General features: G+C 41.2%; 1 protein-coding gene across 2 annotated transcripts in view; it reads right to left on the bottom strand.

Moving 5' to 3' along the window:
- Nucleotides 1-22,738, bottom strand: part of chst11 (carbohydrate sulfotransferase 11) — a 231,679-nt gene extending 208,941 nt beyond the window's left edge. The window contains exon 1 of one of the 2 annotated variants that reach the window (XM_008110592.3): nt 22,251-22,738. In XM_008110592.3, coding sequence (XP_008108799.1) covers nt 22,251-22,353 — 103 coding nt within the window. In that variant the 5' untranslated portion in view covers nt 22,354-22,738. Of the gene's footprint in view, nt 1-22,235 lie in introns of both variants that reach the window. The other variant, XM_003220911.4, reaches the window with a different exon arrangement.
- Nucleotides 22,739-25,188: the final 2,450 nt, after the last annotated feature.

Below are 25,188 nucleotides of genomic sequence, written 5' to 3' on the forward strand. Positions count from 1 at the left end.
AACAAATGCTCAATGCTGACTTTTCTCCTAGACATATGAGGAAAAACATATTGGCAGAGGTTTGGAATGTATTATGACACAGGAAATCCAATTAGTAACTTGCTTAAATTAAAAAACAACCGTTGTTATTACACAAAAAAGCCAAAGAGCAAGCCTTAAGGAAGTGTGTCAAAAAAAACCTAATAATGAACCAGTTCCTGTTTCCAAACTATTTTGCATTCTTTCTTGACATTATCCCTCAACACAGATAGGAGTTACCTTGGAACTGATAAATAATACATACTGCTTAGATCCCCAACAGCTTGGGAAAGAAACTGTGGTTGTATTATAATGACATTCACACAAGGACAACACAAGATAGCTTCAAAGGTAGGGAGGACTGGAGAATGTGTGTGTTAAAGAAAAAGCACATCTCTGTGGAGGAAAATCTCAAAGTGCTGCAAAGCACATTTTGGGGGATATACGGTAACTGGAATGCAATTTCTTCCACTTCTCTGAACTGCTTCAAACATTTAAATGCATCACCAAAAGAGATAAACCCTCCTGTTGCCCTGCTAAGCGACTCACGGAAACAATTTAAGCATTCAGAAAACATGGTCACCCCAAAGAGACAAGAAATTACACTTGGCTGAGGCCAAGACATTTCATTATTCTGACTCTTTTTATTATACATACAGAACACAGTCTAACTTATTCCCACAAAGAAAAAAAAGGAAAAATATTTAAAGCTATAGGAAATTTTGTGTATTGGAAAAAGTGAGCTTTGAGCCAACAGTCAAATCACGACAAATTTAATGTACAGCGTTAATATTATGAACGTCAACACAAAGGCTCCTTGCTATTTATAAGGTGTTTAGCAAATATCTGTACTAATGAGAGCTAGCATTTTTACTAATAAAAAATTAAAATAAACCTATACATTTTGCCATATGGAAATTGTAATTATGAAGTGATGGGTGTTCCCACAATATGAAAGTTCGTGGAAAGTATACCTGGGTGGCATTAACATTTCTAGAAAATACCAGAAAGGGTGTGTTCTTGTTTTTCCTTTTGCAGTGAATTAAACAGCAAGTTACTGTTATATAAATCACGCACAAAATGGGCACAATTAAGCCTCTATCCAAAGGTGCAATGTTTATTGGAAAAAATCAGATTTGCAATATGATCTTTCAGTATGAAAGAAACCCATTTGTTGCATTAATGCTGTGTTTTCCAAATTTCTGGAAAATGAGTACACTTGTTGGGACAACTGGAGACAGAGACATGTCTTCTTATATAGTATCAAAGAGTCTTTAAAGAGCAAAAGTGGGACTGCTGACAAAATAGCATAGGACAGAGTATTTCTGTTTGGAGCTTCATACTTCTGAGAGGACAAAACCCAAAGCTCATCCTGTATTCAATGTTTTGAATGTCTGGTGGCTTGAGAGGAAATAGGTAAACACTTGAAATAAATATCACAATGCTTCTCGGTAAAAATGCAAAGTCGGGAGAGATGCGAAATTGATTTTGAATGCTATCTGAACTGGCTGGTATATCCAACCTCCAAATTACTTTTCCATATGGTTCTGAGGGTACAGTGTTTGCCATCCTCCTATGCTCTTAGCTTACAATGGAAAACAGGAAAATGTGGGTCTTTCTGCGACTGTGTCGACTCCACCGGCAGCAACAGCTTCTTACTCATGAGACTGAATGCTTTTGGTCAGATGGTGAACTAACCGTTCTAATGGATCTACTGTAATTGAAAATGACAACAAAATTCAGGACAAGATTTTTGGGTTCACATGTCTGAAGTTTCCTTTCTCTGGAAAATTTATTGCTGGAGGTTTAAATAAATGATTCATCCCTTGCTTCAAGAAAATCCTGTGATAGGATCCTCAGAAGTCATAAATAACTTGAGGGCACACAACACACAACAAACAACAAATAGTGTTGGCTGGAAAAGTTACTTTTTGGACTATGATTCAGTCAGAATTGTAGACTACCATTTCAGCCTGCTAACAAGTCAACATGGATGGATGTCACAATTTCAGTAATACCAACTTAAAACAAGAACGCAAAGGATTGCCCACCTTTATCTGGTTAAAAGCAGGGTTGCTCCAACAACTTTACATTCTACAACAGTGGTTCTCAACCTGTGGCCCCCAGATGTTTTTGGCCTACAACTCCCAGAAAGCCTACCAGCTGGCAAACTGGCTGGAATTTCTGGGAGTTGTAGGCCACAAACATCTGGGGTGAGAACTACTGTTCTACACAAAGGCAGATTTCACATGATGCTAAAAAGTACATATCAGCAAAGAGAGGCATACAAATCATATTGCAGCAGTAGATAAGTTACCAAGTTTGATTTCATAGGACATGAACTGAACCAGGCTTTCCCCCAATGTTGCATTTTGGAAACATTTTGGACCACAACTCCCATCACCCATATCGTTGCCTGGGTGTGGATAATGGGGCTTGCATTCCATTACATTGGTGGAAAACTGTACCTGTCTGCTCAAATGATAAATTTTAAACATTTTTTCAGCATGATTTTCAGAACTGAATTTTAAACAAAGATGAGCTTACAGAGGGCTTTCCCTAACTTTCTCTCTTTCATGGTGAGTCTTCAAATTGGATTTAGAAGTAATTTGTTTCAAGGCAAGATCCAAGTATGTTAAAGTAATTACAATATGTTTTTTTAATATAGCCACCTCTCTTCAAGAAGGATTTCAAGGCCTTTCAGAAATCTATACAACCATTATCTTGGCTCACATGGGGAAATCACCTGGTTCTTGAACTGGAACCAGTTGAAGAAATGTCACACACATGGCATTGGGCATAGCATGCATGATTCAATATTTCCAGGTTTTGACTAAAACATACACTGAATGTCACTGAAATGTAATGGGGTGGATGGGCAAAGAGACAGCTGGCACAGCAGTTTGGAGGGGAAATTTGGAAACTAATCAACATTTTTAAAAAGAGTACCATGAACGTGAAGTAGCTCCAGAGAGGAACAGAAAAGGCCTGGCCTGCTACATGGAACAATCCACATAATCTGTAGGAAATTCCACAGGGTTTTCCCTCCGTTTCTCTCAGGAAAGAATGATTCTCTGAGAGAGAAGTTGGGCAAGGAATTCACCCTCGAGGGACTCACATTTTACTGCCTTTGCAGACACCAAGGCAAAATGCTGTTTTCCAAGGCTGCATGATTTCTGAACTTTTTACTGTCAGCTTTTCCTTGCCCAAGTATACATCTCACTCTATAGCTGCCCTCAAACTAAGTGCTATCTTAATCAGATGCTTATTTATTCCCTTCCTTTATTTATTTTATTAGTTATTTCCTTTTTTTCACAGCATGGGACCCTTGTGTTCAAGGCAGTGCCCCTGCCTCCATAAACAGTGTATGAAGATCCATTTTAATTGGTATAGAGGCTATATTTGACTCATGAAATATAGCCTCAATCCAGACAGAAATGCTATCTGCAGGAAGGCAGCTTGCAAACAACAATTACACAGAGTCCAGCATGCTATCAATGAGATACAAAAGCATATACGTTTGGTCAATTTGTTTGGTCAATATTCTCTGTCTCACTCTGCAGTGTCCAAAACCTCCCCAGGATTCCAATTTGACAAGGACAATACCAGTTAATCCTCTCTCTTCCCACTTTTTCAGCCACTTTAAAAATGTCCCTTTCTCTTCTGCTTTCCACTTTTGCCCTCTTTTTATTCCAATGGCTGCAAATGGAGTTCAAAGTGCAAAAGTACTTACCAGGGTTTTTGTGTGTGTCAGGAGCAACTTGAGAAACTGCAAGTCGCTTCTGGTGTAAGAGAATTGGCTGGCTACAAGGACATTGCCCAGGGAATGCCCAGATGTTTGATGTCTTACCATCCTATGGGCAGCTTCTCTCATGTTCCCACATGGGAAGCTGGAGCTGACAGGGGGAGCTCACCCACTCTCCCTGGATTCGAACTACCAACCTGTCGGGCAGCAGTCCTGCCGGCACAAGGGTTTAACCTATTGTGCCATCAGGGGCTCCTAACTTAGCAGGTGAGTAGGAGAGACAGATTTGCCCTTCCCAGTAGGCTCAGGCATTAGCAAGCTGTAACAGACTCTCCTAGCTTATCTGTTCTTCCCCATTTATAACCTTTGTCATGTTGGAGTGAATGTCATTGCATTGCTGATTGAGGCGGTAATGAAATGAATTCTTCACTGATCATATAAATATGTTGACTGAAAAATGCAGGCAACCATAGTTCAAAAAGTTACTTTCTCCAATTTATCAGAATAAATTCTAGTCTTCTGTCCCAACACATCTCATTTTTATATACATACCTCTATAACAGCGTTTCTCAACCTGGGGGTCGGGACCTCTCGGGGGGGGGGGGTCGCAAGGGGGTGTCAGAGGGGTTGCCAAAGACCACCAGAAAGCACATTTTTCTGATGGTATTAGGAACCCCTTTGGCAGAGAACACTGAAGATCTCTCCGCCTGTTTGGCCCAATTCTATCATTGGTGAAGTTCAAGGGGCTCTTTGACTGTAGGTGAACTATACATCCCAGCAACTTCAACTCCCAAATGTCAAGGTCTATTTTCCCCAAACTCCACCATTGTAAACATTTGGGCATATTGAGTACTCATGCCAAGTTTGGTGCAGATCCATCATTGTTTGAGTCCACAGTGCTCTCTGGATGTAGGTGAACTACAACTCCAAAACACAAGGTCAAGGCCCACCAAACCCTTCCAGTATTTTCTGTTGGTCATGGGCGTTCTGTGTGCCAAGTTTGGTTCAATTCCATTGTTGGTGGAGTTCAGAATGCTCTTTGACTGTAGGTTAACTATAAATCCCAGTAATTACAACTCCCAAATGACAAAATCAGCCTCCCCCCCAACTCCACCAGTATTCAGATTTGGGCATATTGAGTATTTGTGCCAAATTTGGTCCAGTGAATGAAAATACATCCTATCAGATATTTACATTACGATTCATAACAGTAGCAAAATTACAGTTATGAAGTAGCAATGAAGAATAATTTTATGGTTGGGGGTACCACAACATGAGGAACTGTATTAAGGGAGTTGCAGCATTAGGAAGGTTTAGAACCACTGCTCTATATGGATATCCATGGGCTTCAAGGTCATACTGTCAGCAATGATACCCTTTTAAAGACCTCCTTAACAAATGATATTACTGGAGGGGGGAAGGATACTGAACATACAACAAGCTGAACTGACAAAATCATATTATACATTTGGCATTCCGGTTGACACATCTTTTTTCAACTGTGTCTCAGTTTTTCTCTGAACAAGTTGTTAGTGTTAGACCAAAATCTTGGGTTAAAATCCAGTTCAGTCATTCTGTGGGCTATTTATAGTCTCTCTACCCATAATCTCATGACTCAAATCTTTTCTAGGACAAAGTACCCCATCTTCAAAACAAAACAGAAAGTCTTACAGCACTTCCAAGCTACGTCAATACACTGAAACTCAAAATGACTCTATTTGCAAGAAAAAGAAATTACTGTAAGCCACAAGGGCACTATCTGTTTCGTTGTCCACGCAACCACGAGCAAAACTGAACTGTGCTAAATGGGCAACTAAACAATGCTGCAATTCTACACATGTTTGCTCAATCCACCAGCAGGGTTTATCTAGGCAACTCCCATGTCAAATGAGTGATAGCTGGACTGGAGCCAGGGGTTTTCAGGGTGATCTGCTAAGAATGTTTGGGGTAAAAGAAACAATGTCATAATCTTGCATTCTTTTCAAGTTTCTCTGTTTATTTAAAAAAAAAAGTTGTAATACTAACAGCAATTGGGTTTTCCCAGTAACCATACATTGTTGTAAGAAATCCCTGTCTGATTCAAATTATTTTAAGTCTTCTTGGTCCATTAGGTTTGGCAAAGACCTACTTCCTGTTGAGATACTACAACACTAACCTCATTTGTTATCATGGATGACAAATGAAGCAAAATATTTCTGCTGTGATCAAACTTTTGGAAAGCTAGACATGAAACATATAGGCATTTCTTATTATCTGATTGGATCCCCCAGTGTTAAACCCTTGTGCCGACAGGACTGCTGACAGAAAAGTCGGAAGTTCGAATCCGGAGAGCGGGTTGAGCTCCCGTCTATCAGTTCCAGCTGCCCATACGAGGACATGAGACAAACCTCCCATAGGATGGTAAAACATCAAACACCCGGGCATCCCCTGGGCAATGTCCTTGCAGATAGCCAGTTCTCTCACACCAGAAGTGACTTGCAGTTTCTCAAGTCATTCCTGAAAAAATTATCTGATTTTAAAAAATATTTTCAGGGCAGAGTTCTCCACTCTACAATGCTTTAGCATCAAATATGGATCGATATTGTTCCTTTTATTTTTGGACTTTCCTTGAGTGCTGGACTAGAACTCTGGGAAATCAAGATTCAAATCTCCACTTGGCCATGGAAACTCAATAGGTGACCTGGAGCATGGCAAGCTCTCTCAGCCTCAGAGAAAGGCAACAACCCCCTTCTGAACAAATCATGCCTGGAAAACTTTGTGATAGGGCCACCTTGGGATCACACAACAACAACAACAACAACAACAACAACAACAACAACAACTAGACACACAACAACAATAACTAGAACCACAAATAATCTGTTGCCCATTTTTGTTGGTAGTACTGTATTGAGGCAAAAATGTATGCAGTCAAATCATACAGAGAGGGACAGAGAAGCAGTAAATACAAACATTTCATCTAAGATGAACAGAAGAACTAAAAGTACAACATCCTTGAAAGAAGTAATTAAACAACTTGTGAAATAATTCTACATCAATCTTATATTAAATACCCTACCAGCTGACATTTGCTTAATTAGAGTTACAACTTTGTTCTATGCAGCACGGCACAGCCATGTTTCTTGCTGCAATAGCTACAATTATTCATTTCTGTCACTCGATTGTCCAAAACGGCCAGTATAATTCAGCTATCAAAGGCAAAGTCTTCTTATCGCAAAAAAACACAGTGTTCGACAGGATGCAAGCTGGGACAGTGCAAGCTTAATCACCTGATAAGTATCACTTCATGCAATTTGGCTTTCTAATAATGGCCGTGTTCCTTATTACACACTCTCATGCAGATTGCAACCAGATAACAGCAAGATTAGATTTCATGGAACCAAACCAATCAGTACCCTACACTTCTTCCCAAAAGCAAGTCGGTGTCTTAACATGGGGAAAGAGAGCACAGAATGCCAACTGCGTCAAGGCTGACCTAAAAAGGAGCTTCGTTCATCCTAGTGAAGTTCCAAGATCAAAGCAAGAGATAAACTAATGAGAATTTGCCTAATTGGTTTTGTTTCTCCCTCTTGCTATAGTCTACTAAACTGTTCAACCATTTGGTATTGCAACAAACAATTACATTCTATTTTTGACATCAGGTGGAGGAACACTACAGTTTTCAGAAACATATTTGTTCCAAGACTATCTTTAGAAGATGTAGAAAAGGTGGCCATAGGCAACCCAGCTTTCTCCCTCTTCCTGCCAAGAGTTAATCCCAAGGTCTCAGATTCTGACTCTAAAATCTAAAAGTCTGGGACAGGCCTGGCCTAGCAGTCCTAACAGACCAACAAATTCCTACAACAGAGAAGGTCAATGTTTAGATAGCAAAACACCAGGACAACGTGAAATGCAGGACATTTTCCTTAAACCTCCTGAAAGGAATAGCGCAAAACCCCACAGATATTGAAAGCAGGGGAATTTGATTGCAGACCCATTGCCACACAGAGCTGAAATATAGCTGTGAACCAGCACTGCTTGGAAGAATTGAGAAAATTATATAGAATCCAACCTTCCACAGGTATTCTCCATTTCACATGAGACTAATGGAAATTGGCAGTGCTCAAGCAAAGACCAAGTAATGTAATAATGCATTCGCCTAGGAGAGCTGGCAACTCTAAGCACAGCTGGTCTCAGAAAAGCGATACAATTAGTTGGGCACATTAGAAAATGTACAGTGCCAGCAGAGGACGCAAACAGAAGGCATGTCATTGATGTCTGGTCCTATTGTAGCAATTTGAGCATTTGACTATGACTCTAAGCACCAGGGCTTGAATCCCCACTCAGTTATAGAAGCCCACTGGATGACCTTGGGCAAGTCACACTCTCCAACCTCAAAACCCACAACAGGGTCTCTGTGAGTCAAAAATAACTTGAAGCACACACCACAACAACTATCACATCACATGACTGAATCAGCTTCCTCCATACACCAGTAGCTCATAGCCCAACTTCTCAGCAAGCTCAAATGCAGTCTCATGAAATTAATCTTCTGCTATGGTATGCGCACAAGCTACTGTTTTTCCCTCCAGTCCATATCGCACAACATTGTGTCATGTTATCTGAACCGTATAGAGCAAAAGGCACCCTGAATTGATCTCATGACTCTGCTCCAGATCCTTGGCTTAAGGTCGACTCCACAAATACAATGTTGCAGAGTTACTTTAAGTGCTAACAACTTATTCATGCTGTAGTACAGGGGTCTCCAAAGAAAGGCCTGTGGGCCGGATGCAGCCCTCAAAGATCCTTTATCCAGTCCCTGTCCTAAATTTTAGACATAGAGTCATCCTAAGTCTGAAATAACTTGAAGGCACACAGCAACAATCCTAATTAACTTGACTATCTCATCAGCCAAAAGCAGGCCCATACTTCCCATTAAAATACTGGAAAGTTTATGTTGGTTAAAACTGTTATTCATTTTAAATATTTTAATTTGATTTTCATTGTTTGGGGTTTTTTTCCACTACAAGTAAGATATGTTCAAGGTGCATAGAATTTTTTTCATTTTTTTTCCAAACTATAGTCTGGCCCCACAACAGTCTGAGGGACCATGAACTGGCCCTTGGCTTTAAAAGCTTGAAGACGCCTGCTGTAGCAGAACTAAGTTATCAGACCACAGCTGATACGGTTTCACATAAAAGTATACATTGGAGAACTGCATCCATTTTCAGACATTATTTGGCAAAACTCAAGATTTTAATTTTCTTTCATGTCAGGAGCGACTTGAGAAACTGCAAGTCGCTTCTAATATGAGAGAATTGTTCTACAAAGATCAGGACTGTAGTAAGAGTCTATAGCAGTAGTGGGGAAAGTGCATTCCTCCTGAGGCTACGAAACTAACTCCCATCAGTCCATCCCATACAGTCAGCCAGTCCATCCATCCTTTTATTTACAATCTCTCCTTTCTCCCATTTGGGATTCAATGGTGAAGGAGGATTGGGAGCTGCAATCTACCACATGGAAGTTCACAGTTGTCTGTCTACCCCTAGCCTATAGGAAGGCAAATCACATCCAACCGAAAAGCTGACCACATCCAACCAAGAGGTCCAAGGATTTAGCAGAATAACCAAGGATTTAGTAGGATTTTGGTATATGGCCAGAAAGACCAGGAACTGTTTTTAAAAATAAAGAGGAACAAATATGCATAATATCTGCCTATGTTTACTTCTATGCATGCATCCATATTTTAAAAGTATTGACATTTAAGTTGAAATGCAGGACAGCTTATCACAATAGCAGCTGTTGCCAGACTATATCCTGCTCAGTTTGCTATCTGTGGTGATGATTGATGGTTGTTTTCACTATCTCTTCTTTGCTGAGAAACCAGAGTTAAGCAGGACGTAAGAGTCCCAACAGAGGAAGGTCCTCTATCAAATAGAACACATGGCCACTCTATATGGCCAAAATTAAAATTTTATGATTTCTTTATAGCATACTTTTCAATTCTTGTGGCAATGTGATGCTGAGGCAAAGACGACAAACATCTTACCATGCATTAACAGAACCATAGTTTATAAGTTAAATAAAACTCCCCTATATTGTTCATAGTAATGCCTCATCTGCAATATTGTGTTCAGTTCTGAGGACATTTTAAGATGAATAAATATGAGTAGGTTCACAAAAAATCAATAAGCATGATAAGAGGTAAGGAGAAAAAAACACATGAGGTTTTAAAAAACACATCAAATGGTTTTAAGTCCCAGGAGGATAGCTTTTGATTGAACATTAATTAGAAGAAACTTCTTGAAAGTAAGTTGTTTGACAGTGGAACCAACTACCTAAAGAGCGGTTAGGCATCACCTTTTCTGGACATCTTCAAGAAGAAGTTAGATAGCTACCTGCGGTGGGCACTCTAGATACAGTTCCTACGTTGAGCAGGGGGCTGGACTCATTGTCCCATAAAGCCCCTTCCAATTCTATGAATTTATGATAAGTTGTTAATAGGTTATCTGTTACACTGAGAAGGAAGTGAAAGACTGACTCAACCTCTACTTCATTCATCAAGCCTCCAATAAACAGAACTTACTAGTTTGCAGCAACCATTTTCTCCCTGTACTCATTGCTGCTTCTCCTTCTTTAAAGCATGAGCTTAATGTTCAAGAAATCAAGGTGGGTTTTATGCTGCTACTCCTGTCTGGAACCAGAGAGGAATTGTTTGGTATGTACAAGAACGCAATAGGTACAAGTCAATTTTTTAAAATGCTGCTCTTCAATTACAATGCCAGAACCTTAACAGTTAGCATTGCCAAGAAAGCTGTACTTCAAAAAGGTCATTTTCAAGCACTGCCCAAAGGAACTAGAACCTTGTCCTCTTTTTAAGTCAGCCATAAAGGCAAAGAGCAAGCTGGTCGAAATAAAAGAAGCCTCGCTCAATATGATTATCTTTAGCCCATTCGTTTTTTGTTTTTTGCAAAAACATGGAATGAAAATGTTCTACAACAATTCCCACTGACTGCAACCTGTTTTAATTTAGAGCTATGAGCCAGTCAGTTTAGCAGATCAATTTACATGCATTTATTAATGCTGGGCACTGCATCAATTCTGGCTGTGGTGCCCACACTAATTCATACCTATGCTGCTTAAATGCAACGGTTCCTGAACAAAGGCTGTTGAGCCCAGAAGCTCTTTGTTTTATCTGCCGAAACACCTGGGTGGCTGTTCCACTCCTGAAACTAAATTGCTCTCTCCAAGGTCAAGGCCTGCTTTCCCAGAGGACAAGAGAGAGACTGTCATTGTTCGCTGGTGTCTGATTTATGAAGACCAATCTATCACTAGGATTCCTAATGATCAGAACAGATAATCTGAACTGCAATTTAGAGTACAATATTAGAGTACTATTAGCTGAAGCTGGAGGGGGGAGAGAGATCAGGCTATAACTCTATAAATACTGCAATGGCCATGCTGACTGGGGGATTCTGAGAGTTGTGGTTCAAGAAGTAACTTTCCAATGTTTATTACTTAGCAAACCATTGCCACTATGTAGGCAGCAAACAGCCACCTTACCACAGAATCCCATGCATGTTCATTTTTAGGGTGCATTCATACAGTTTGACACCAATTTAACTGCCATGGCAAAATGCTATGGAATCATGGGAGATGTAGCTTTACAAGATCTATAGCTCTCTTTGCCGAATAGTGGTAGTGCATCACCAAACTCCCATAATCCCATACCATTGAGCTATGGCAATTAAAGTGGAGTCAGACTGCATTAATTACACAGTGTGGATGCACCCATGAATAGCAAAACAGAAAATGAGGAGAGCAAATTAACCTACCTCACCTGCAGCATGTTGAAAAAAAGCATAAATCTAAAAGTTTGGGTACTGAAACGGAAAACCTAACAAAATTGGAGGCTAGTGAAGAAGGAAAGTCAGCCTTCGGTACATTTTGAAAGAAGCTTTCAAATGATCTCTGTTTTCATTTATTTATTCATGGAAGACTTACCTAACACAATTGTTTCATTTTATATATGCATATTGTTAATTTAGAATACAAAGTTTACGGCTTTTCATGTTATTTTACTCCAGTGATAAGTTTTCTGTATGCACACAAGAAAAGAAGCCACTTTTAGTCTCCTTTGTGGAGAGAAAAAGAAGGGTATAAATAAACATAAACATAGTAATAAAAATAATAAAAATGAAAAACCAAGTGACCCCTTGAATTTGTATTCCAAAGTACATTTAGGAATGATTTTTTATTGTGTCATTAACCTCCACTTTTTATGATTTCTGTTTTAGTAGGCAGTCCTATTTTTGAAGGTGTATATATGTGTGTATGTGTGTGTAACCAAACTTTTTCTGTTTTGCTACTCACACATGCTGTGTAAGGAATTCTGGAGGCAGCTGTTACTTATCTTGCCTTTTCTAGGCAGACACAGACTGTTACATAGGATCAATTTTCACTGATCCTACGTAACTGTCTGTGTTTGTCTAGAAAATAACTCCATTCTTTCACAGCTCAAGTTTCTTGCATTGCTTCTTGCAGAAATGCTGTTGCAACCCTGTTTAACAAAAGCCTGTATTCCGCCAGCCCTCCTTCTTCATCTTCTCAATTCTGATGCTGCTTTCAACAAAAGACAAGTATGTACAATGAGATGATGGGTGGGTATGAAAAGAATTTTTCAAGGGGACTTTCTTTTTCAGAGTCTTTGTTAACTGAGATATACTAGTACATTACATATGCAAGCCTTCACACATACATATTCTGGACTTTATTTTATGTGCGTCACTCTGTGATCTTTCTTGAGGGAAGGGATGATAAATATAGCAGATGAATTATAACTATCCTAAGGACAAACAACATTCAGTTATTTAAGAAGAAAATTCCATGGAAGGTTCCCTAAACCTATTCACAATTATACCAAGTACAGTAGTGTCTCACTTATCCAACATAAATGGGCCGGCAGAACGTTGGATAAGTGAATATGTTGGATAATAAGGAGGGATTAAGGAAAAGCCTATTAAACATCAAATTAGGTTATGATTTTACAAATTAAGCACCAGAACATCATGTTATACCACAAATTTGACAGAAAAAGTAGTTCAATACACAGTAATGCTATATAGAAATTACTGTATTTACGAACTTGGCACCAAAATATTACGATGCATTGAAAACATTGACTACAAAAAAGCATTGGATAATCCAGAACGTTGGATAAGCGAGTGTTGGATAAGTGAGACTCTACTGTAAATTCAAATAAAATGGAGCGTATGTTACCTCAACAATGAGTTAAGTCCAAAATTCTTTCATGTAAGGCATATAAAATATTATGGACATGATCCAACAAACTGGTAGAGCATAAGGCTCCAGCCATGCAGTTATATACCCACACACATCCATATATCTTTTTGTATACGTCCTAAGAGGCTATCCTCTAGCCAAGAAGTCTAGTGGGACAACTGTGGAGAGCTAGAGGGAGATACATATTAGCCTCCTCATGAGACTTGGGCAGCCGTTGAAGACTAGGGGCCATATTAACTTCTCAGGAGACCTTGAGCCTCTACACCCCACTCACTTACACTCTCAGTCTCCCCAAAATGTCCCCAAAAAACTTCTAGGGGTCACGGGGGAATTTTCACCATGTCTTTTGGCCTTCATGGTAAGTGAGTGGAATTCATTTTGTGTTCCACAAAAAGGCCTTTCATGGCCCTAAATTGGCCACGGGAAGGGAAAATGTTGCGGAAATGCTCTCTATGCTCCCTGGAGGGAATAGGGGGAGGTTTACATTTGTGGTTCCAAAAACAGACCAAAGGGGGCGCACTTTATGCTCATCCCAAACTACCCCAACTGTCATGGTGACAGCAGATGTGGCTACATTATACTGATGCAGAGGGAGAAGGGAGACAAGTCAAATTGTAAAGAATCCACTTCCTTTGGTTCAGAAAGGGAGGGAAATGAGAGCACACCCGTAAGTGGAATATACCCTCTTATCCCTTTCCCTCAGAGAAACATCATCCACACAGCATCCCTTTTCCTCCCTTCCACACTTGGAAGCTGCAGCAACATCTGCCGCCTGTCCTGGGGCTTGAGAGCTGCAAGCGAAGGTTATTCATGCAAACCATGTTATACGCCAGCCTATCACTGACATGAACCCAATCAATATAACATATCATATTTGCAATATGAATCTCATAACTTCCAACAAGATCGACTCCCACATAAGAGTGAGCATATTTTTATTTAAATCTATTCCTATTAGCTGGGTACCACACAGCTGAACAGACAAGACTGATGTAAAGGATGATTCTAACAAAAGAATGGGCAATAACTGAAATAGTGAATTCATCAATGGGCTATTCGGACTTGGCTGATCTTGCAAAACCAGTTTCGATCCAAGGATGCAGAAAGAATGCTCCCGAAAGACAGACCACAGCTAATCTTTTGCAGTCTAATCCCATTTTCAGTACTTACATCAACATAGGATACCAACAGAAATTTTGAATCTACTGACATATCCTCTCTTTTCAAAAGATTTTGAGCTACAGCAGCTTACGGGTCATTTCATTTTTATGAAACACAAACTTCTGCGTGACTATTCTCTGCATCGAACTACAGCTCTCATGTAACTTTTCAACTGGTTCCTCTTAATTATAGAAAACATTTCTAAACAAGTGAAAAACATCATTGAATCCACTCACTGCTTTTGTAGAAATCCTTCACACAGCTAAGAGGATCTCAATAACAGACCATGTAGTGTGCTATTACCACATCATCATGCAGAAGAGTAAGGAAAATTGGGCTAGAATCATAGAATCATACAGTTGGAAGAGACCCTCAAGGTGGCTATCCAATCCAAACTCCTGATACAAAGGAATACACAAAGCACTTCCAACAGATAGCAATCAAGCCTCTGATTAAAACCCTCCAAAGAAGAAGACTCCACATACTAACAACTCAATCACACCCCTGCTTTACATAACAGTTGAAGCAGAAGGGATAGGTCCCTGCCCTAATATGCTTTCTCTTTAGCCCACTTCTCACACTGGGACTTTAGCACATGCAGTCCTGTTCTTCTGGTGCGTGTATAATTCTGGAAAATGTAGTTTAGGAAGGTGAAAGCTTCTGTAGCAGAGTATTCAAAAGAGCCCACCCTAAACTAGATTTCCCAGAATTCTGCACAAGCCAGGAGAACGGGGCTGCCCACATTAAAGCCCCAGTATGATAATGTGGTAAATATTATCAGAGAAGGACAACAAATTGCAAGGTGAACAGGTGCAGCTCTATGCCCTTACACTTATTTTGGCTAAGTATGTGGCTCTTATTATTCACACAAATACTCCAGTACAGTCATTTTCAAATAATTACATGTTGAGACTTAAGCGTATTGGAACCCTGAACCTAAAGATTAAAATCATTAGTACAAACCTATGCATGCTTACTTGGAGCCCGGCTGCATTACATCCCATTGGGTTTCAACTTACAACTCAAATTTTAGAGGGGTTTACAGCACGCAAAATCATAGATTCGCAGAGTTGAAAAAGACCACATGGGCCATCTAGTCCAATCCCCTGCCATGCAGGAAAAGCACAATTAAAGTACCCGTCAGATGGCCATCCAGCCTCTCCACTACTGATTCAGTACAGCTGCTCTTGTTATTGAGCCATGGTAACCTCCCCCCCCCCCCAAAAAAAAAAGATTTATAGTTCAGTAAAAGACTAAAAATAAATATATGATTTTTCCTTTTTATTAAAAACTTTTTCTGGAAATCCAAAGTTGCAAAATTCTAAAGATTAGAGGATCAGGAACAAACCTAGCAGCAGCGGTACCTGTTTAACGCTTTAATACATTGTATCAATTTAATAACATCTATGTAACTTGTATCTTTTTTACTGTGCACTGTATCAGTTTTTATACGTAGTGTATAAACTATTTCTTATATATCAAAATCTCTTGAGACCATGAACATTTGCATAATCTCTTGAGAACATGGACACTGGCTAAATCCCTCCAGTTATTTCTCAAGTCAGATAACTATCAGAATGATTGTGTGTATGTAAAGATAGATGATCTTCTTTACCAGTCAGATGAGTTCAAGATTTGTCCACTGAACTTGAGGCTGAGAGTCTGCCGATCCCACAAAAGATGGGGCTTACAGTATGTGCATTCATTAACTTTCTATGCTGACAGCCAAGTCCTTGATTGTCTAAAATCAGCACCTTTGTCTTGCGAGCTATACACCTTTGTTTCACACAGAACTGGACATATGAGTTAATCAAGAACTCATCAGCATATCTGTACCATTGTTTCTTCTTGGGTTGCACCCTACAGGGACATGTCTACAGCTCCTCACACAGACCAATTCCCAGCCGCTATCCTTCCTGTCATGGGAATCCCTGCCTGTAGGCTGTGACATAAAGGGACCTCCAGTCAATCCTGGTGTGGATCCTGGCCTGCCTCTTTTCCAGCCAACCAGGGAAGGGAGCAAGAAGTCTGAATAGATGTCAGAAATGTATGAGATGTTTTTCATTTCTCTGCATATTTATACTTGTACCTTTTGAAGCAAATTGCTTGCACTTGCATCCTTTTTGACTGAAATGTAATAAACCTCTGTGGCTTGTCTTCAACCTGGTGAGGTTGTTTCTCTGTCCTGGACTATCTGGTTTAGTTTACATTCGCCAGGTACAGATTCTCTAACTGCGGTTCTAGCTAAATCACTACACTACACTCTGAAAAATACTTGAAGATAAATGTGATCATTCAGACACAGGGGCATTTTTTTTTCACCAAACTGCAATATAAGCTTCAGAGCACACAACTGCTACCCAAATTGTTTTACATCTGAACTATTTAACACAGTCAAGCTATGAGATCCCAAAGAGAACATTTAAGTGCAAGGAGCTTCCATTATAGTGGATTCAGGATATGCATTTCTGAGTTACTACTGCTATTAGCAGCCAGAAGAACTACTCCCTCTAGGAAGGAGCAAAATCCATAGGCTGCAGAGCTGACCTAGGCAATTCTGCTGAAGTTTCCAATTAGTTATTACATCCACACAAAACACAAGGGACAAACAGGTCCTTGAAAAAAATCATACCACACACACATTATGTTTAGGAGAAATGTGAAATACCTCCTCTCTGCTGTGTTACACTAGCAGTTAGCAAGGAGAGAAAATCAATTAAATTCTTCATAGTGAACAGCAAGAGGAAAGCTGGGGCTAAACACTGCAGAAAACAAATAAAAGAGGTGATATCTTCTTCCACACACTCCTATAGGTATAGAAAAATCCATCCTATATGCACAGTTGAGGAATGAAAAGTATCTGGAAGACTCACATCAAAAGTATTTATAATATATTGAGGAGGATTAGATTTGCCTAAAGATATTACTGGAACCTCCTTCTGAGTTAGCAAGGAGAGAAAAGTGAAGAAAAGCCTTTTTTTCTCATCTTGCATGTTCAAATAGAAAGTATATTTGTTGAGCTTTCACAAATGTAGATGCAGTATTAGAAAATGTACATAACACACAAACACTGCAGAATATTAAATATATTTAAGTAAATACACAAAAGAATCAATTCAGCAGGCAGAGGGACTTTCTTATGCAAACGTGAATAGAACTGTACTGTGTCAGAGTTGAAAAAAAGATGAACAATTTTTTTAAATCCATTGCTTTTTGTTGATGCACACAGATGCAAAGCCACAGGACTTTAAAAGGTTTAACTCAGAACAGCAATTATGCTGCAGGTTTAGTTTTATAAGCAAAAGTCCTTAAGATTCTTAAACAGCATGACTTTTTTTCTCCATCTCAGGAGTGACTTGAGAAACTGCAAGTCACTTCTGCTGCAAGAGAATTGAACATCTGCGAGGATATTGCCCAGGGGATGCCCGAATATTTTGATATTTTACCATCCTGTGGGAGGCTTCTCTCATGTCTCTGCATGGGGAGCTAAAGCTGACAGGCAGGAGCTCACCTCGCTCCCAGAATTCAAACTGCCGACCTTTCAGTCAGCAGTCCTGCCGGCACAAGGGTTTAACCCACTACGCTACTGAGGTTCCTAACAGCATGACTTATAAAATGGCAAAGAGGACAAGTCGGAATGACTTAGCTTACACATTTAACAAGACCAATTGCTCTGCTAGTCCTCAATGTAGCCCTTGATTTTACTACCATCAAAGTGGCTTTGACTTATGGTGATCCTATGAATGAAGAAATCTCCCAAACATCTTGTTGACATCCCTGCTCAGTTCTGCAGCTTTGGTGGTTGTGAGATTTCCAACCACAGAGTCTCAATGTCCAGCACAAGCTCGTGTTTCACTTTGGATTATCTTACCATAGGGCTTTGATGGTAAAAAGATATTACTGGAACCTCCTTCTGAACAGTACAAACAAGTGCCAGCTATATTGGGACTGTCATTTTCTCAGAGATAATGGCACTACCATTATCTCTGAGAGATCCTCTGCTGGTGTCACACCCCACTATTAGCTGTTTGGCACCTTTAGCCTGTTTCCTCAGCAAAAGCCCATCTGATGCCAAAATTTTACCAGCAGTAATGTTATCAGAAGCATGGCCCCTTGTCTGCAATCATATCATCATGGAAAGCTAGTGGGAACACTAGTCTACCCAGAGGATAACTTTTGAATCCAGGGCAAAAGGAACAGGCATTTTTATTTGCCATCAAGTCAAGTTTGAGTTTAAGGCAACCCTTAAAATGAGAGACCTACAAGAGATTCTGGGATTAACTGCTCAAGACTAGAGGTGCTCACATCCCTGAACAACACAACATCCTCATTAGTTCCATTTCTTAATTTCTTGAGAATGGAGAGGAGACTAATCTCACTGGGTTTTCCTACTGACAAGCTGCATTTGGAGTGCGTCCTGCAAACCAAAAAGCTGGAGGGCAAAACTGGGTGAGGGGAAGGGAAAACTCACCTGAACCTTAACACTTACATCCAAGAACCCAATTCCATTCATTTGTAGAATTGCCATCTGCCCCCTGTTATCAGGGATATCCCTTATTGGAGGTCCACAGCTATCCTTTATTGGACTGGCAAACAGCCCTTTTTGTAACAGATGTCCCCTATTTATGAGTTGGAAAGTTTTTCCTTTCATGTGGACCCAACAAAATGCCAAAAAATGTATTTATAAAGACAGAAATGTGTGCATCGTGTCAATTTACAAATATGGACAGTCTGTTAATTTTTGCATGGCGAAGTTAACAGAGATCAATCCATTTCGGTACTGAGATAGAGCATAGACTTGTTAATACAAGTTGAGCATAATAGAAGAAGAAGAAGAAGAAGAAGAAGAAGAAGAAGAAGAAGAAGAAGAAGAAGAAGAAGAAGAAGAAGAAGAGGAGGAGGAGGAGGAGGAGGAAGCAGCAGCAGCAACAACTGGAAAAGCTTAAGCAATATGAGGATTTAAAGATTGAACTGCAAAGATTCTGGCTCAAGCCAGTAAAGGTGGTTCCAGTGGTGACTGGCACACTAGGTACAGTGCCTAAAGACCTTGCCCTGCTCTTAAACACAATCAGCGCTGACAAAATTGCCATCTGACAGCTGCAAAAGGCCACCCTACTCGGATATGCATGCATTATTCGCCGATACATCACACAGTCCTAGACACTTGGAAAGTGTCCAACGTGTGATCCTATACAACAACTAGCATAGTGATCTTGTTTGTTGTGCACTAATTTTGCTGTTTATCAAATAATAATGAAACTTGATTTTTATCACACCCTATCTCCCCGAAGGAACTCATCCAAAACGCTTTGGACCAGAAATTATTTGAATTCTGGATAAATGTTAGTGGCTTTTTGGAATACAGTAGAGTCTCACTTATCCAAGCCTCATCCAAGTTTCTGGATTATCCAAGCCATTTTTGCAGTCAATGTTTTCAATATATCATGATATTTTGGTGCTAAATTCATAAATACAGTAATTACAACATAACATTACTGTGTATTGAACTACTTTTTCTGTCAAATTTGTTGTATAACATGATGTTATGGTGCTTAATTTGTAAAATCATAACCTAATTTGATGTTTAATAGGCTTTTCCTTAATCCCTCCTTATTATATAAGATATCCAAGGTTCTGCCAGCCCGTTTAGCTTGGATAAGTGGGATTCTACTGTACTTGCAGTTGCATTTACATACATCATGAGATGTATCATTTACCATTTATACACATAGCCTGAAAATATAATATTTGGGCATGAAAACATATGGACATTGAATCCTCAGAAAGCAAAGGTGTCACTGTCTCAGCCACCCATGTGGGCAATTTTGAAATGCTGGTTAAAGGGAGGCTCAACTTGTGGCTACTTTCCAGTTGCGTCTGGACTTTTGACTGTCCTTTGGAAACCTGGGGGCCTTGGCCTTTAGGCCCCCATGGACCTCTGGGCAAGCTCCAGATAAGCCTTTCTACTAGTCTACTAGCTCCTAGCTGCCAACCTCTGTGGATTCTCAGGTCCCAGGAGGAGGAGAGTGAGTGGCTTCTCATGGCTTTGGAGAGGCTTTGGGTGTTCTCGAGTGGCCACTGACTCTTCCCCTCCTGTGAGCTAAGAATCAGAGCCCAAAAGAAGGCAACCTGGATCTAGCCAAGGATCGGTACCATCCCACTCCCCCTCCAAGTGTTTTGGACTTCAACTCCCACCATTCCTAACAGCCTCAGGCCCCTTCCTTTCCCCCCTCAGCCGCTTAAGCGGCTGAGGGGGGAAAGGAAAGGGCCTGAGGCTGTTAGGAATGGTGGGAGTTGAAGTCCAAAACACTTGGAGGGAGGCCCCAAGCTTGCCCATGCCTTACTTACACTCACAGACGTTGGGAAAGTTCAGTTTCTTCCAACTACAACTCCCAATTTCCTCTCTTCCTGAAACTAACCCAATTTCCAGAGTGACAACACTGAATTATTTCCAGAGTTTGGCAACTTTTTCCCCCCTTCTTGTTGGACTACAAATCCCAGAATCCCCCACACAAAGTCTCTGAAAGGAAACTTTTCCTAAAGCGGCTAGCTTCTCCCTGTCGGGTAAAAGGACAAGTGCGGTGGATGTCGGTGAAATTCACTTCGGAAATACACAAGGAGGAGGGGAAGCGAGCTGGCTGTTCAACGAGGGCGCATTTGAATGGGAGAGGAAAATCGATGGGGCAGAGGATTTGGGGCACTGAAGCTCCCCAAAATAGCTTTACCTCTCAACTCTAGGTCTGGGAGATTCTGAGAACTCTAGTTCCGCAAATGACCGCCCAACTCCGGGTCCGAGGAAAGAGATGTTGTGCTTTGACCACGGATTCTGAGACTTGTAGTCCCGCGTAAAACAAGGATCTCTCCCAAACCTGTCTGTCTTCCCTGCCTTGCCTCCGAGTTAAGAAAGTTGATGGGTGGAAAAGCGAAATGCAATCCCATTCAGTGTAAGGAGAGAGAATGATGAAGCGCGGGATCCACTCATCCCACGTCGTTAGTGAGAAGGGCTGCACGGACACGCGTGGCGCCCCTCTCAACCCACCTCACACCCTGCAGGGCGGAGGGTTGGCAAGGCATTCATGGTATACCCGCGTGTAAAAACACGCGTGGAGCTCCTCTCAATCCACGTCACGTCACGCGTGGGTGGGTCTGTAGGCACACCCGTGGCAACTTCACTTAAGCCACTCTACGTTCCACATGGGGAGAAGGTTTGCACTGGAGAGGCGTGCCTCACATCCCAACTCACATCTCCCCGTCCCGCGTGGGAGTGTGTTGCAAAGACACTCGTAGCCACCCTTTCAATCCACAACACTTCCCGCGAGGGAGGGGTTTGCCAGGACACGCGTCGATCGATTTCCGCTGCCCCGCGTAAAAGTGATTCGCATTACACGCGAGGCGCCACTCTCAATCTACCATATGCCCCGCATGGGAGAGAGCAGCGAGGACACGCGTGGCTTCCCTCCATTATGAACCCCACCCCTTAGTGAGGGGGTTTGTAAAGACACGCGTGGAGCCCCTTCTCGATCCACGCCGCGCGTGGGAAGGGTCTGTAAAACACGCGCGTGGCTCCCCCCTATATACATCCCGCCCCTTAGTAAAGGGGTTTCGTAAAACACCCTTAGTGAGAGGGTTTTGTAAATCCACGGAACGCGTGGGATTGGTCTGCAAGCACGCGCGTAGCACGCCACTTAAGCCACTTTACCTACCGAGTGGGGTAGGGGGCGGCTGCGCTGGAGAAGCGTGGCTCACATCCCAATTCACATCCCCCCGTCCCGCGTGCGAGTGGGCTGCAAAGACATGCGTGTCCACCCCTTCAACCCACAAGCACGTCCTGTGGGGTTTTGCCAAGAAACCCACCCCACGCCCTGCAGAGCGGAGGGCAGAAAGGACACGCGTGGGGGTCTCCTTCCGTCCCGCGTGGGAGTGGGTTGCGTGGTCGTCCCCCACCGTCTCCCTGTCAAGTCAACCCCGAAAGAAATCAAGAAAGAAAGAGAGGCAAAATAAGAGAGGGAGGCAAGAGAGGGCGCCCTACCTGGATGCAACATACTTTGGAAATAGAAGATGACCAGGGCGAAGGATCCCAAGCAAGTGACCAGCACCATCCGACAAATCCGGTTCATCCTCATTACTTCCAGCAGCGCCGGCTTCATGGCTTTGTCCCGGCGTGGATGGGGAAGGGAGGAGGGAGGGGTGGCCAGAGGAGAAAGAGCGGCTGCCGGCTGCCTGGCTGGCTCTTATCCCGCGGCAGTTCTTATCTCGGGTTAAGTCGGAGGACCGGCTGCAAGAGCAGCAGCAGCAGGCGCCGCCGTCTCCTCCCTCCCGCTCGCCTGCCTCCGCCGCTGCTCTGAGGATGCCTCGGGTAGCAGCTCCCAAGCGCTACTTCATTTGGCTGCCACAAGCCCAGGGACCAACCCGGGCTGGAAGGTACCATTCAACCCTCTCCCGGCGGGGGGAGGCGGGGAGGGATGCGCCTGCGCAGAAGGCGGAAGGAGCGGGGGACCCTTCGCACGCGGCGCGCCACACCCTCCTGGAGGAAGTTGGTGCCGTCCAGCTGTTCCCTCTGAGCGTGCCGCCGCTTTCTTCGCGGTCCTAAAGCTGCCCGCTTTCGACGCTTCCCTGCTGTGTGTCGAGCACCTCTTAGGCTGCATCTGTGCTGTAGAAGTAATGCAGCTGGACACCACTTTTAACTGCCATGGCAATGCTATGGAATAATAATATATTGCATATACCTATCATATTGATAATAATATTATAATGTAATCCCATGTAGTGCTAATAATAATACAATATAATAATTGTATATTATATATTACACGTAATATTACTAATAATGTTGCCGTATAGTGGTATAGTACAATATAGTAATATATAATACTAATATTGTGCTACACTAGTAATATAATATATTGTATATACATATAATATTGATCATATATTGTAATACAATATAATACTAATACAGTAGAGTCTCACTTATCCAAGCTTCACTTATCCAATGTTCTGTATTATCCAACGTAGTCTGCCTTTTAGTAGTCATTGTTTTTGTAGTAAATGTTGCAATGTTTTGGTGCTAAATTCGTAAATACAGTAATTACTACATAACATTACTGTATATTGAACTGCTTTTTCTGTCAATTTCTTGTAAAACATGATGTTTTGGTGCCTCATTTGTAAAATCATAATGTAATTTTATGTTTAATAGGCTTTTTTCTTAATCCCTCCTTATTATCCAAGATTTTAGCATATCCAATGTTCTGCTGGCCCGTTTGTGTTGGATAAGTGAGACTCTATTGTAATACAATATAATAATTATATATTACATGTAATATCACTAATATTGCACTATATTGGTATAGTACAATATAGCAATATATAACACTATAATTGTGCTATACTAATAATATAATATATATACATGTAATATTGATCATAATATTGAAATACAATATAATATAATAAGAAGTATATATTACATTTAATATTACTAATACATTGTGAGGTCTGTTGGAAACTAGGACAAGGGAGGTTTTTATAACTGTGGAAGATCCAGGGTGGGAGAAAGAACTCTTGTCTGTTGGAGTCAGGTGTGAGTGTTGCAATTAATCACCTTGATTAGCATTGAAAAGCCTTGCAGCTTCAAGGCCTGGCTGATTCCTGCCTGGGGGAAATTTACAAGCATGTGGACAATTTCAACAGAAAGAAGGAAACCATGAAAATGAACATAATCTGGCTACCAGTATTCTAAAAACTCTAAAATCAGGACAGTAAATAAAGAACAACACTCAAAAACAGGGGAAATGCAGATATGAAACAATCAGGGCCAGCTAACACCTCCCGACAAAGGATTCCCCCAGGCTGGAAACAGCCAGGCCTTGAAGCTGTAAGGCTTTTCAATGCTAATCAAGGTAATTAATTGCAACATTCACACTTGCCTCCAACAGACAAGAGTTCTTTCTCCCACCCTGGACCTTCCACAGATATGTAAACCTCCCTTGTCCTAGTTTCCAACAGACCTCACAACTTCTGAGGATGCCTGCCAGAGATGTGAGAAAAATGTCAGGAAAGAATGCTTCTGGAACATGGCCATACAGCCCGGAAACTCACAGAAACCCAAATAAATTCTGCCTTAACAATAGGAAGGTATTCTTTGGTGTAATAATTATAATCAGACAATGGGAAAGACTATCATTCATAAATATCCTTTTTTTCTTGCTATAAGAGTTAATGTATTAATGGTGTAGGGAGGGGTCAACCAGATGAATGCTGATGCTGCAGTCCTCTACACACCTGTAAAAACTATTTGAAGGTGTGGATTTGCTTTTTTGCAGAAATGCAAAGATGCTTTAACTCCCTTGGCAGGCATCCTTCCTACCTCGGCTTATAGTCCTGATAAATTCTTTCCTTCCTAATTGATGACACATATTCTGCCAAATTAATCCTTTAAAGGAGGATTACTTCAAAATAAAGCTCTTGGAAATTAATCTTGCTTCTGTCAACAAAATACTTTGAGAACAGACTCTGCAGATGCGAGACTTAACATGTTTACGATTTAACAGGAAAGAATGCAAGAAAAAAATCCTAACTTTGAAACAGTATACAGCCATGATGGACACTTGGAAGAAATCCAGACAGCTTTGTGCCCCGAGATCCTTTGCTTCCCATCCACCCCACCTTGCCAGAAAATGTAACATGCAATGCACTGACATGGTGTCAGCTGCATCTTTTTTCCAGTGGTTTATATTATCTTCAGATGTGGGACAAACATTGGTTACGGCAGAAGATTGTGCAAAGAAAAGAGAGCAGGGAAGATTTCTTCATGAAACCCATTTCAACAGAGGCTCATTTATAAACTGGAGAGTGTTTTAGGATATCAGATCTAATATGAGCCCAAACTATTCAATATACCCCCCCTCTCTCTCCACCGTTTGCCAAACTCTGACATAGTTAATTTCCCTTCCCTGATTCATACAATACTCTGCTTGCCA

The sequence above is a fragment of the Anolis carolinensis genome, chromosome 5 (genome assembly GCF_035594765.1).
Source record: "Anolis carolinensis isolate JA03-04 chromosome 5, rAnoCar3.1.pri, whole genome shotgun sequence".
NCBI lineage: Eukaryota > Metazoa > Chordata > Lepidosauria > Squamata > Dactyloidae > Anolis > Anolis carolinensis.